The sequence below is a fragment of the Notolepis coatsorum genome, assembly GCF_963971535.1.
Source record: "Notolepis coatsorum genome assembly, chromosome: 4".
Lineage (NCBI taxonomy): Eukaryota > Metazoa > Chordata > Actinopteri > Aulopiformes > Paralepididae > Notolepis > Notolepis coatsorum.
Genome location: NC_140168.1, coordinates 47,187,735 through 47,202,971, shown reverse-complemented (window position 1 = coordinate 47,202,971; position 15,237 = coordinate 47,187,735). Strand labels below are relative to the sequence as shown.

General features: G+C 42.6%; 1 protein-coding gene across 1 annotated transcript in view; it reads left to right on the top strand.

Annotated features, from left to right (window-relative positions):
- pkhd1l1.1 (PKHD1 like 1, tandem duplicate 1) overlaps positions 1-15,237 on the top strand; it is a 76,748-nt gene that overhangs the window by 26,406 nt on the left and 35,105 nt on the right. The window contains 11 exon segments of the mRNA XM_084313568.1: positions 88-217; positions 1,507-1,699; positions 2,428-2,570; positions 3,440-3,544; positions 4,014-4,199; positions 8,993-9,163; positions 9,916-10,124; positions 10,386-11,364; positions 11,587-11,844; positions 12,326-12,475; positions 14,158-14,332. Of these exon segments, the coding sequence (XP_084169694.1) occupies positions 88-217; positions 1,507-1,699; positions 2,428-2,570; positions 3,440-3,544; positions 4,014-4,199; positions 8,993-9,163; positions 9,916-10,124; positions 10,386-11,364; positions 11,587-11,844; positions 12,326-12,475; positions 14,158-14,332 (2,699 nt within the window).

The window sequence follows — 15,237 nt, the reverse complement described above, 5'->3', positions numbered from 1 at the left end:
GTGAATCATGGAATTTAAATGATCAATTTATCAACCATGAATATTATATAGTAATTTTAATATTTTTTCTTCTGTGCTTTGTTTCAGGGAACAGGAATCCAGCCAATCATAGTGATGATGGGGGACATGAATCTGACAGCGAGCAGCTTATTCCTTTACAACGCCGTGATCACACCCCTTATCACCAGCATGAGTCCTCCCACCACCACTGTGATTGGTCAGTTTGAGAAACACTTTTTTTTTTATAGAGTGCCATTTTTAACTGTGATTTGTCAGTTTGAGAAGCTACTTTTTTAAATATGCAATTCTGAACTGTGATTGGTCAGTTTGAGACTTGCTCATGCTATTCACAACAGAGGTTCTGTAACCTGCACCCAGTCTGTTGATAGCCATTCAAATCAGTTTATCATTATTAATTATAATAGTAATGTAATATTGATCAAATTGACCAAAATCCTTTTGTTTGAGAAAATATAATGGCTTGGATTATATATTTTGGTTTGGTTAAACGGGCTATAGCCTAATGTCGCAGGACGGCTCTCGTACTGTACAGTACCTAAAGGTCGAAAGAAATCCTATGAATTTGGCACTTTAAAATCCATTGCCTGCTTGACATACTGTGGTCTCAGAAAAATAATAGGACACACTGCTCATTGTGTTTTAAAACCCTATGATAACCCCCCCCCCCTTTTTTTTTAACCACAAAACAAACAACGTGTGCCTGTAAACTAGTACTGTATCAATACAGTGAATTCTTACTGTGAAACCCCATTGTTAAAACAGTGCTTTTACAGGCAATACCAGCACAACCATTTCCTGCTGTTGTAAAAAACAAACCATTTAAAACAAGCTGCGGAGGACCTCTTCATGACTTGAATACCAGCTCAGGGTTAATGACCTGATCCCAAACCATACCTGTGTAATGACATGATTAAAATAACCCCTTCGTGTAACACTGGCATTATCACCCACGTTGCCTGTCAGTCAAAAGGGTAAAGAATGTAGAATAATGGGTAATCTAGGGTAATTACTAGGGAAGTTACTAATAACATTACAGGGATTAGCATGCACAGTGCAGACGGACTACATTACTGCTTCCACTTTGTGTTTGTTCCTTTGTTCCAATTTGGCACCTGTCAGCCAGCGCCCTGAGGGGACATGAAAAGCTTTTGTGTTTTTGTCTGTGTCTTCCCTCCATTGGGTTTTTGCTACGCAATGTCGACACACAGGTTTTCTGTTTGTGCCAAACGTACAGCTGGCGAGGAGACACATGCGTGCACACACGCCAACCTGTTCTTTTTTTAGAGGAGACACATCCACAACTATCATTGTTGTTGAGTCTAGTCGGCACCGCTTGTTGCCCAACGCTCATTGTGAAAGCCTTTGAATAGAGCTCATTGTCTCTCAACATCTTAATGACATGACCACATACTGTACCAGTACATAGAAACCCAGTGCGTTGTTGTCATTGACAACATCCTTTTCTTCTTCTGTGGTACTGCGTAGGTGACAGAGTTCTCACCATCCAGGGGACGAACTTCGGTGACCACGGCAACGACAGCACGGTGATGGTTGGCAAGATGCCGTGTGTTGTTGTGCAGTGGATGGACACTAACATCACCTGTCTCCTCCCTGTGCTTCCTCCTGGCCTGTACGCGGTGGACGTGCAGGTGGGAAACATCGGCTATCCCAGACCAAGGTACCAGCACTGTCACTCTCACCGCCGTTCCCTCAAACATGGTTAGATTTGGTTCTGTATTTCCCGTATTTGTTCAGGAGAATGGTATTTGGTCCTCATACAAATCAAATCAAATTAAATCTATTTGTAAGGCCCGACAACACACGTTAATGTCCCCATGGGCCGGACACGTCTTCTTTAAACAAGTCAAGAAGAAACATCACAATAAATCAAGAACAAAGCAAAAACACCATGAAATCCAAAATTAAATAAATAAATGAATGCAACACTTCCAGACATACCCCACGCGAAGGTAAGGAAAAACTCAACTTTCAACAGCCATCTATAGAACCTTTTCAGTGGAATTCTGTTGCTAGGGAACAGCTTGTGCCCACATGTATTTATTGTCAGTTATTGCATTAGCAAACACTACAACAGGAAATACACTTTAGAATGTTCATGTTGTCATGTTTGAAAAGGTCTGATACTATTTACCAGGAATTTGTCACGGTGGATTGGCGCCTACCTTCATTCAGCAACAATACAATTAGAATAAGACACATATTGACACATTAGAAAAAAAAACTTTAGAAATAGAAGAAATAGAAACCCTTATATATATGGAATGTTCACTTCAAATCAGTGTGTCTGCCTTCATACACAAGTTGTAGGAGATACAATAGAAGATAATTGCGTGTTTTCTTGCATGAGTTAGTCTTTACATTTAACTGCAATGAAACTTTTCCTAGTGATGGAGTGAACGCCACCATCAAATACATCCTGGAGATCCACAGTGTGTCTCCCACCCTGGGCTCCCTGCTGGGAGGAACCAGGCTGACTGTCACCGGTTCTGGCTTCAGCACAGACCCATCCCATAATGAAGTCTCCGTGGGTAAGCAGCTTTCATGCACAATAAATGTTCTGACATTATTCAACGTATTATGTCCAATTAACACATGTCCTCCTCACAACAAAACCATAGGAATTAAGTAAAAATCTGGCAACTCTTTAAAGTTGATGCATGCAAACACCCATGTCCCATTTATAATAGAGTTAATGAATATGTTATTTCCATGGTCTAAGACAGTTCATATTTGCGAACATGAGCTACTCTCTCCCAAAGCCAGAAACTAGAGAAGTAAGAATCAAACTTGTGATGTCATCAAATATAAAGTCTGGAGCTGCTCCGTTGACAATGAATGAAGAATGATTTTGTGGACACACAGAACGTTTGTTTTCTTTATTATATCAGAACATTCCCATGGCTGTCTCAGTGTCATCTATAAAATCTTTCCCAATTAAATGTCTATGGAGCAGCTTCAGACTTTATACTTGATGACATCACAGGTTTGGGTTTTAGCACTCTAGTTTTTGGATTTGGGAGAGAGTTGCTCACTTTTTATTATTATTTTTATACGGTCTTAGAACTGTCTTACTGTCTTAAAGGAATAACACGTATGAATTATACAAATGGGCATAGTTCCCCTTTAAGCTCAAATCCTGACTATGTAGCTGGGATGTACTGACATTAGCGAGACCACCAGGCGTCATATCTCATTTGCTGTTGGGTAATATTCACAATATTCCATTTACTCACATATACAGTACAGGGATACTGGTGTCCATAATATTAATCTGCCTGTAAACACACTCATCGTCAACAGTTATACAACACAAGAGATATCATGTATTCGGCATGTAACTGCCATAGGTTGCCTGCATGATCTCATGTTGGGGTGGGTGTGGTACTGTATCCAACAGGAGGATCTGCGTGTGAGGTGATGACAGCCACAGCGAACGAGCTGCAGTGTGTCATACAGGCGGAGGCGCAGACCTACACCGTCACCAACCGGGGTTCCCATCGCGGTAGGCTCCCTATTCACCTGCTAAATGCCAATTCTCAGTAGCCGAGAACAATGGCGAGAGGATTATCTTACGGAGACATCTGCCCTGAGCGGAGGAGCTGTCAATCGTAACTGCTCACACAACAATAGAGCCGCTTGGAAATGTTCTAAGGCTTTGAAAAGACTCCCTCATTTAAATTCTACATGCCAGTGTTCACATAACACATTGGAATTGTAGGTATTCACTCATGCTGTACAGTACACCCACACATGATGATATCTTTTATTTGATGTACCAGTATCTATTCTTGTCTGTCTGTCTGTCTGTCTGTCTGTCTGTCTGTCTGTCTGTCTGTCTGTCTGTCTGTCTGTCTGTCTGTCTGTCTGTCTGTCTGTCTGTCTGTCTGTCTGTCTGTCTGTCTGTCTGTCTGTCTGTCTGTCTGTCTGTCTGTCTGTCTGTCTGTCTGTCTGTCTGTCTGTGTTGTGTCCAGATTATGGCGAGGGCTATGCATGGAGCCCTGCCACCCTGGAGGTGTCTGTCGGGGACACGGTGGTCTGGCGGTGGGAGGCCCCGGCCTTCCAGAAGGTGGGCTACAGGGTCTTCAGCGTGACCAGCCCCAGCGGCACCACATATGAAGGAGGTGCCTTCACCAGCGGAGACACCAAGACCGCTAAAGGTAGGGTGTCACCATCCTGCTATAGGCTAGTAGTCAATAGCTTCATGTGATATTTTTCCTGGTGCCAAAGAATATACATGTTTCAACATTGATTGATTACATTGATCGCGGACTGAGCGGTTCAGGCTGTCCTTTGTCCCCACAGCCATCAGACTGTTCAACACCATATGACCCCCCCTCTCTCTCTCTCTCTCTCTCTCTCTCTCTCTCTCTCTCTCTCTCTCTCTCTCTCTCTCTCTCTCTCTCTCTCTCTCTCTCTCTCTCTCTCTCTCTCTCTCTCTTAAATTTGTATACTGTATGTGGGCGGCTACGTCGTGCAGTGGGCAAGGCGCTCACCACGAAATACTGGAGACGCTGGGTTCGCCTGTTCGAGCCCAGCGCTCCACATTGCTTTCAGTTTAGCTGGTCGTCCGTACTAATACACATTGGCAGTATTAGGGGGTGGGAAACTGATGGGTGGGGATCGGGCGTTGTGGACAGCGACTCATACAGGTCGGTTGGTGCGCCTGCGCAGTAGAATCAGGAAGCGATGGGGGCGGCGCCCCTCCAAAGCGCAGACCCCTGACGCTGAAAGATCGCGCCGCGCAGGTGAAAAGATGCGACTGCTGTTACCTCGAGTATCGGAGGGGACTCGTGCTATGTATGACTTAGTCCACATTGCAGCCGGCTTGTGGGAGGCAAGAAACAGCGTTCGAGACAGGGGAGGGTTGAATTGGATGATACGAAATTGGGATGGGAGAAAAATAGAAAATGGGAGAAAAAGTGGATCAAAAAAAATTTGTATACTGTAATTTTATATAGCAATTTGATTTGACTTAACACTGCAATAGTGCGCACCATTTATTTATTTAATTCATTGTAACTTTGTACCTCAGCGCTGACCTTCATTGTTTGTTTGTTTGTTGTATTGGTTGTCCTTTTTTATCGCTCTCTATTTAAGCATTACATCACGCGCAGGAGTGGTTTGTGAACAATAAACCATGCCTAGGGGTGGTTGTTAGGCCCGAGGCGCAGCCGAGGGTCGTTAGACCCCCCTAGGCATGGTTTATTGTTCACAAATCACGACTGCAAGTGGTGTAAAGCTTTTATACAACTGCCACATTCATCCAACCTTATTGCTATACAATAAACACACATTAATCGAAGATTTATTGAAAAAACCATCCGCCAGAAAAAGTAGTTCCCACAACTACAAAAAAGACAATTTGCCTCCATGTGGAAGCAGATCGGAAGTGCATCCAACCAACTAACACATCCAACTGTGTATTATTGGAATGATTGAGAGAAGTTGCCTCATGTGGAAGCAGCTTGAAGTGCATCCAACCAACTAACACATCCAACTGTGTATTATTGGAATGATTGATTGAAAATTTTATTACCAGATGCAGAATGGGTACAATACAGTACGGCTCAATACACACAATTGTTAAGGGGATGCAGACCTACTTTCTATAGAACTTCATTCTTAGATGCTTCTATAGAAAGTAGGTAAAACAAATTAAAAGGTTTTCTTTGCCCTATAGGAAAAAAACGTTTTCTTCGCCCTATTTTTTTATTTATTTTTTTAAACCTACTGTAGAGGGCCTAAACTTAACCAGTTGGAAACCAAGCGTACAGTAATAAAATTAGCAATCAATCAATCAATCAACTCAATAGGCCATGCTCACTTAGAACAGCGCAGCACCCAGCTCTCTCTCAGTCCCCCGCGTTGCAGACAGGAGTGTGTGTGTGTGTGTGTGTGTGTGTGTGTGTGTGTGTGTGTGTGTGTGTGTGTGTGTGTGTGTGTGTGTGTGTGTGTGTGTGTGTGTGTGTGTGTGTGTGTGTGTGTGTGTGTGTGTGTGTGTGTGTGTGTGTGTGTGTGTGTGTGTGTGTGTGTGTGTGTGTGTGTGTGTGTGTGAGAAATTCGAGAAATTTGCATGCCGTTGTATAATGTCTGTTAACTGCCTGAGCTGCTACTACCAAGGGGATTAATAAAGTATCTATCTATCTATCTATCTATCTATCTATCTATCTATCTATCTATCTATCTATCTATCTATCTATCTATCTATCTATCTATCTATCTATCTATCTATCTATCTATCTATCTATCTATCTATCTATCTATCTATCTATCTATCTATCTATCTATCTATCTATCTATCCATTTAGAAATGTAACATGTATTTTTCTGAAAATGTCCTAGAATGAATGACAGAATTTTGTTTTCGAACAAGTATAACAACTAAAATATATATGTTCATTTGACATATACAAACGATAATAAAAAAATTAAACAAAAAGAGAAACGGATAAACAAATCATAGTTTACCCTGTTTGAAAAAGGAGTAGGAAGAAGTATACACCTTTTTTAATTCCTACCCCTTTTTAACTCAAATTATATAATTTAATTATATTGTTAATTGTGTATAAACGCTGTATCTCTATACAATCCAATACATGTATGTATAAATATACATATAAATATATAATATATATACTAAATAAATACCATATGATATACATCATTTCTTCAATCTTTTATTTACATCTTACACATACTCCCAATCAACACACTTCCTCTTCCAGATACCCATTTAAGAAAGATTTTCTGTACATCTTTTTAAACTGATTTATGTTTGTACTCTGTTTTAGCTCTAACTCCAGACTGTTCCACAAGTCCACCCCACTGACACTGAGTTTTTTTTATTTAAATTTAGCTCTCCTCTCAGATTATAGCCACCTTCTCTTTCCCTGAAGATTCTTACAAATCCATCTAAATAGACTATCTATGGAATGTTGTGGAGGCCCAAACATAGTCTTGTGAAGGGAGGGGCCAACCTACCTACTCGCTACTGTAGAGTTCCCCCTTATCTACTGCATGACAATGTCCAATTTGACATGAGTATCATTTAAACTGCACCATACCAGACATACCAGACAGTGAGTCAGCATGACAGGTACAGTGTGTGTGTGTGTGTGTGTGTGTGTGTGTGTGTGTGTGTGTGTGTGTGTGTGTGTGTGTGTGTGTGTGTGTGTGTGTGTGTGTGTGTGTGTGTGTGTGTGTGTGTGTGTGTGTGTGTGTGTGTGTGTGTGTGTGTGTGTGTGTGTGTGTGTGTGTGTGTGTGTGTGTGTGTGTGTGTGTGTGTGTGTGTGTGTGTGTGTGTGTGTGTGTGTGTGTGTGTGTTTATACTCGGGAGTCATTGAGGGAAACCCTTATTTTCAATGGTGCCGATTGTACATTACATGTAACAGGACACACACAATCAATTTAAAATGATAGATCAATCATAAATACATAGTCAGAAATCAAATAAAATAAATAATAATAATACAGTTCATAAGCAAAAGCAATTAGCAGAAACAACTACATGTTGATGGTGGACGGTTATTGATTAAACATGCTTAGTTCTAGGTCACATGGTAATAGATTCCATGATTCCACTGCACTAATACAGAAAGCAGTTTGCCAAGATTAGTTCTAGCTCTGGGAACCTGAAGAATAGAATAGAATATAATAGTCTTTATTGTCATTATAGAAGTACAACGAGATTAGGCACTAGACAATCACTGGAGCATGTTACGCGTGGCATAGGTGAGAGATAAGATGGCGATTTACCAAGTAGGGCTTTATAAATAAACAAATACCAATGATTAATTAATTTGTCTGCCAGATGTGTTGCTGTGACCAGTAATAAACCTTATCACAAAGAACACAGTGGTGAGTGTTGCAGCATCACCAGTAATAAACCTTATGATAAAGAACACAGTGGTGAGTGTTGCAGCATCACCAGTAATAAACCTTATGATAAAGAACACAGTGGTGAGTGTTGCAGCATCACCAGTAATAAACCTTATCATAAATAACACAGTGGTGAGTGTTGTAGCATCACCAGTAATAAACCTTATCATAAAGAACACAGTGGTGAGTGTTGTAGCATCACCAGTAATAAATATCAGGGCTGAGTGGTAAACAGAGTCTAAAGCCTGAGTGTGGAGGCTGCAGCATGTCTGTATGTTACATCCCCATAGTCCAAAACTGCCATGAAGGTTGATTCAACTATCCTTTTCCTACATGTCAATGGGAAACAGGCTTTGTTTCTGTGCAATTTGCCTGCAAGATTCCCGATTTGGGGCTAGATCCACAAAGAATGGATTGCACTGAGCAAGTTGCACCCTTACTTACTAAAATTCTTAAGTAAACCCTTACTTACTTAAATTCTGCAATTTGTTAATAAAACTTTCATTCAATCAATCAATCTGCACGGTGATTGATTGAATGGAAATTTTATTAACAGATTGCAGAATGGGTACAATACAGTACGGCTCAATACACACAATTGTTAAGGGGATGCAGACCAGAGAAAGACTTTCGTCTTGTTTACATCAGGGTCCCCCATTTTCAATTCATAATGAATTGTAAGTAAGGGTGCAACTTGCTCCGTGCAATCCATTCTTTGTGGATCTAGGTTTAAGTTAAATGTGAATTTTTCATCAACCCTGATTCCAAGATATTTATATTCTGTGACCATTTCGATATTTTAACCATTTATAGTAGAAATATGCACATTTCTATAGTCTATCTTTGGGGATTTCGAGAAAACCATGAATTTTGTTTTATTTGCATTTAGAATTTGAGATCAATAGGGGCTTTTTGGAGGGGGTTAAATGAAAGCTGCAGGTTCTCCATCGCCAGGTGAATAGAGTCTGATATCTGATACAATACATGATATCTGACAGTTCAGAACAGCAAACAACTGACCAATGGCTGAGTATGTTACTAATATCCCCCTCTATGCGTTCTATCCACTCAGGGTTCTTCGGCTACCAGTTCACAGTGCCTGGTCTCTACTACTACAGCAGTGGCTACATAGACTGGAACAAGAAGTTTCTGCAGGGCGTGGTGAGGGTCAGCCCTCTGGAGGACAGCAGCGGTCAGGTCTCCGTCAGGGTGGGAGGTCTGGAGGCCAGACACATGGCAGGAGGTACATCATGCATCTGCTCTCAAACAGCAAATCATTGTGGGAAGGATAATAACTTAGTCCGTCTTTGTGTTCAGTATAATTAATTTGTTGGCTACTTTTGTAGCTACTTTTTCTCAGGCTACTGGGTAGTGGGTACTGTCCTAATTTGATTTACATGCTATGTTGGTTGATTTATTGATTGAAAACTTTATTAACAGATTGCAGAATGGGTACAATACAGTACAGCTCAATACTAACAACTGCTAGTAAGAGGATGAAGACCAGAAAAATACTTTCATCTTGTTTACATAAGGGTCATCCATTTACAATTCATCAAGACATTTATGACATACAAGACATACAAATATACAGTACTGTCTAAGAAAAAGCTATCATAAAAAAATATATACATCCGAAGGGGAAGAAACTGTACATTGGAGGGGGGTGGGGGGGGGGGGGATTTTGACATTTACCGGGGCCAGTTTCTAATTGCAGCCACCCGTAGATGCTCTTTGAGAGCTGTTTTGAAGGATGATACAAGAATTTGAGCTCATTCTGTTGTTGTAGTGTTGAGTGCCTGCTAAATGCATAAATGGGAACATAAATGTACGATTACGGCATCAAGAGGCTTAATGAGGTTCTCGTCAGTTCCGGCCATTGATCATAAATCATTTATGATGATCGATGTGTCAACTCGAAATATAATATGACTCCGGTGACATCCCCCCCTTTCAGTGTTCCAACTAAATATAACTGATCTTTACCCGGTGTAGGTGTGCATCGTACCAGCAGGTCTGCCCCGGAGTGTGTCTCCTCTCTGCCCAGCTGCCCCCAGTCCAACCAGACCTCAGACCAGCTCTCCTTGGGCTTCTCAGCCTGCACCACCCCCATGGTCCACTCCATTTCCCCCCTCCACGGCACCACCCACCAGGTCATCAACATCCAGGGCATGGCTTTCAGCACCACAACCTGCGCCAATGAGGTTAGCGGTTCATTAATGGTCCATTCAAATAGGATTTAGCTGTTCAAAGGCAATCAAATATTTATCTCTGAAACCAAATATTTTAAGATTTTTTTTTAAAGTATGTCCCTCAAGTATGAATTGTTGTGAAAATCTAGGAATATTTAAGATTATTTCTTTTTAAATTATTTATAGATTTTTTAAAAAGATGTAGAGAAGTGCCATTATACATGTGAACTCTCATAATTGTCTCTGTAATTTCTATTTTACTGATCCAAATAGGTGACAGTCGGAGGTCTGCCTTGCTCCGTGATCAACAGCACTCAGACTGAGATCAACTGTAGGCTCAGCCCAGATAGCGGAGCACCCGTTGGCGTTGCCCACCCCGTGGCTCTCAGAATCAACAACCTGGGTGACGCTGTTGTCGCCGTGCTGGACGAGTACGCCCGCCGCTTCGTGGTTCTCCCCGTCATCGACTCAGTCCAGCCTCCTATCGGCAGCCCTACTGGCCAAACCAGGCTCCACATCCGTGGATCAGGCTTCACAGAGGGTATAGTGACCGTAGCCAACGTGCCCTGCTCCATCGTGTCCGTCAACTATACTCACATCGTCTGCGACACCTCCAGCTCTCAACCGCGTGCCGGCGACGTTGTCTTCCGGGCGGGCGCCATTTCAAGCTCCTGTCACTCAAACTGCCCCTTCGAGTACTCCTCCTCTGTCACGCCCACAATTACCGGCGTTTCCCCCGACACCGTCGACGGCGCAGACACCGCGGTGATCGTGTCTGGGGCGATGTTTGGCAACCAAGTGGACGACGTGAAGGTCTTCGCCAGCTCCCTGGAGCTGGAAGTCACTGCAGTAAACGACAGCCACATCAACCTGAGAGTTGGCGCTCTGCCTGCCGGGGACCACCGGCTCCAGGTGATTGTCAGAAGACGAGGCCGGGCGTCCGGCCATGCCGCCACCCTGAACAGTCGTCCCCAAGCAACCCTCAGTCCCGAGATGGGCAGCGTGGCCGGAGGCACCACTCTGGTTCTCAGTGGAAACGGCTTTGCCCCGGGGAACACCAGCGTGGCGGTGGGCGACTCGCCCTGTGTGATTCAGGAGGCGAGCCCGGGGATGCTGCGCTGCCTGACCCCGCCGCGGGGTGAGGGCCTGGTGACGGTGACGGTCCGGGTCTTCTGGGTCGAGTACCCTCCTCTTAACTTCACCTACTCCATGGCACACACCCCTGTTATCACTTCCATCAGCCCCTCCACTGGTAAGCTGCAGTAGCCACAGTCTTTTTTCATTTGTGTTATAAAACATGTTGCAAAAGTACCTGGGAGACGTCAGCGTGCAACGCTTCATTTCTCCTGAATGAACAGAGGGAACAACATGGGATCATATCACATACTAATATACATGTCAATGTCATCCTGTCCAATCTGTCTCTCACTCATCGACCCCGTCTCCTTACTTCTGTTCAATTCATGTCTCATAGGAGGGCATACCACCAGCGCTACCGTGATCACAGTGACAGGAACAGGGTTTGGTAACGACTTGCAGCACGTCAGTGTGACCATCAACGACGTACCCTGCAATGTGTCCACGGTCAGCGACACAGAGGTTCAGTGCACGGCAGGGCAGAACCCAGGCGGGACGTACCCAATCAAGCTCCATCACCACATCAAGGGTTACGCCCAATCAGATGCTGTCTACACCTATGTACTGGTCCTCACCAGCGTTCAGCCTAATGAGGGTAAGCCGTGGGAAAAACCTCACTACTTAAAGGGATAATCCGCTGTATTTTTTATTTTTATTTTTTAGAAGAAGTACCTGCTTCATCACAAACTGGGAGTCCTTTCAGTCCATCCATAAAGCACCAGTTTATTTTTGTTTGTTTGATTTATGAGATGTTGCAAGGAGACATCTTTAACATGTGTTAGCCATGCTAGTGGATGTCAATGGAGGCTTCAAGCATGTAGAGATTCCATGCTTCATGCCGCTCATTGACTATCATTGCTAACAATTCTTAGAAATATGAACCCTTATTATTGCCTTTATTTTAGCTTGAGTCACTCAAGCAAATACTATTAATGCTCTTATCTGAGGTAGAACGTTATTAGTACTCAATACATTCTCTCTCTCTCTCTCTCTCTCTCTCTCTCTCTCTCTCTCTCTCTCTCTCTCTCTCTCTCTCTCTCTCTCTCTCTCTCTCTCTCTCTCTCTCTCTCATTTAGGCAGCTTTGGTGGCGGCACCCTGTTGACTGTCCACGGTCACGGGTTCGACCCCGAAGCCTCCACTGTGCTGATCTGCGGGAAGCAGTGTGAGATAGACACACAAACATCAACATCAAACCTCCTCTACTGCCGAGCTCCTTTCAACAATGGTGAGTGCATTTCCAATGTGTAACACAAGTCACAGATAACACATATACGATCTGTCACAGTGGTAGTTCTTCCAGTGGCGAATCCTTGTGGAAGCCAACGGAAGCCATGCCTCCCTATAAATTTCATATCAAATTATGAAATATGAAATATGAAAAGAAAAAAAAAATTAAAATATAATTTTTTTTTTAATATAGTTTACATTCATTTTCATCTGTGCATCTGTGTTTTTTTTTTTTTTTTTTTTAATGTTTCCCTCTTCTCCTTCTCACTCCCTCTAACACACTGTCAGACTGTGCTCACTACTGCAGCTAGTATAGGAGAGAAGCAGTGGGTAGGTCTCTTTCTCCAGGCTTCCAGCATTATAGAGTGAGTCCAAACTCCAAATCCGATCCTAGCCAATCAGATTCGAGCTGACTGCCACTGGCCACACCCTAAAAGTTTAAAACGGAGCTGGGAGGAAGACGTTCAGCATAATATTCCACCTGGAGGCGGGGCAGGTGCCATATTTTCCCCTCTGCACTCTGAACATTGTATTAACCCGTAACTGTTCCCACGGGCCGAATATTGCCCCGATCCTCGCGAGATTAAATCCACGGGGACCTCTCGGCGTGCCGAAGCTTTTCCTAAATCACTTCCATCATCGAAAACGAGGGGAAAAGGTCGGCTCGCGACCCTGAAAATGTCGCGTGATTTTAAAAACGCTGTATTAAGTGAGCCTATTATGGGATCCACGCGAGCTTTCTATCGTGGAAACATCTGGGCGTCCCGCAACTTTTACTGATTCACATGTAGCCCCTAAAATGCTTAGAAAAGGAAAACAGAAAGCGTGGAATAAACTCGCCGAAACGGAAAAGTGTCCCACGGGCGCGCCGTGATTCCGATCCGCGTGAAAATATTCACGGCCATAGAGGAGACCGTGGGACACCTTTTTGCAACCGAATATGTGTCTCGAATTTGCTCCCACGCGGCGCGCAAAATCGCGCAAGGAAAAATCGGACCAAAAATTAACCAATGCTCCAGCAGTATTAATGACCCTGATGTAAACAAGACAAACGTCTTTCTCTGGTCTGCATCCCCTTATACAATTGTGTGTGAATGAATGAAAACTTTATTAACAGATTGCAGAATGGGTACAGTACAGTACAGCTCAATACATACAATTGTTAAGGGGATGCAGACCAGAGAAAGACTTTCATCTTGTTTACATCAGGGTCCCCCATTTTCAATTCATCGTAAATGTGTATTGAGCCGTACTGTATTGTACCCATTCTGCAATCTGTTAAATAAATAAAAATAACGTTTGACTGGCCGCCGAGCCATACTGTAGTGTACATGGTGACTGCTTGACTTAAAAAAAAAAAAAAAAAAAAAAAAATATTGAATAATTTTTTTTTTAATAATTTTTTTTTGGCTTCCCCTGTTATTTTACCCACGCGACGCCACTGGTATCTTCATGATCTCACGTCATTGAAGATTTTAACCCAACCGGTTAAGTGTGTTGAGGGAGAGTTCCTTATTCTGTGCGAAGTTCCCTGCTTTTATGGCACGGCACACAATAACAAGACATGCGAGATAAGACACAGGCCTGTCACAGATGGAACCTCTAAGGCACCTTGTTTTCCTCATTTTGACTCTTTCTTTTCTGGTGGTCTTGTGTGTCTGGTGTCTTCTCCACCTCCAGGCTCGGCGTCTGAAGTGAGCTGCATGGTGGAGGTCGTCAATTGGCTGAACTCCACAAACCTAGGCAATGGTTTCACCTACAAGTCCCAGCTCACTCCGGTGATCACCGAGGTGGCTCCCCGCCGAGGCGGCACGGCCGGGGGCACCAGTCTCACAATCACCGGCTCTGGTTTCAGGTACGGAGCGGAGGAGAGTCACCACGGAGATGATCACATATTGTGCCAAGAGCACAATGGTTATACCACACCTAGATTAACGGCTATTAGCTCCTCCGTAAGCACTCGACTTACACAAACACACAATAGATTTGGTTTTCTAACCTCAGGTCTATTTTTTATCTTTGTATTGAGATTTATTTTTATTTGACAACCGCTGTAATTTTATATTTACATTTACATTCAAGGCGTTCAGCAGATGCTCTTACCCAGAGCAACCGACAACAAGTGTAACGATAGAATGAGTTCAGCTATTTGTGTCACCAACATAGCAAGTAGCCAAATTGAGGGATATGATAAAACTCAATGACTATTTTTGTTTTTAATTTACTTTAACATAAGTAGGTTAAAAACCTTTTCTGTGAGGGTGGCCTGATGAGAAAATAACAACATCAACGCAAATAATACAATGAATACAAAAATATATATAATATATTATATATACAGGTGCATCTCAATACATTTGAATATTGAGGAAATATATCGCTTGCCTCCGCGCCACGCCGCATTGATTCATGCAAAAGGAGCCCCGACCGAAGTATTGAGTGCATATACTTTTCAGCAGACCGACATTTCTGTAATATATATATATTTTTGTATTGGTCTTATGTAATATTCAAATTTTCTCAGATACAGACTTTTGGGGTTTCATTAGCTGTAAGCCATAATCATCAACATTTTAAGAAATAAATGCTTGAAATATTTCACTCTGTGTGTAATGAATCTATATAATATATGATTTTCACTTTTTGAATTGAATTACTGAAATAAATGAACTTTTCCTCGATATTCAAATTTATTGAGATGCACATGTACTACATATAATGAATGAACACAAAATAAGATACATGTACAGTAACAGCACC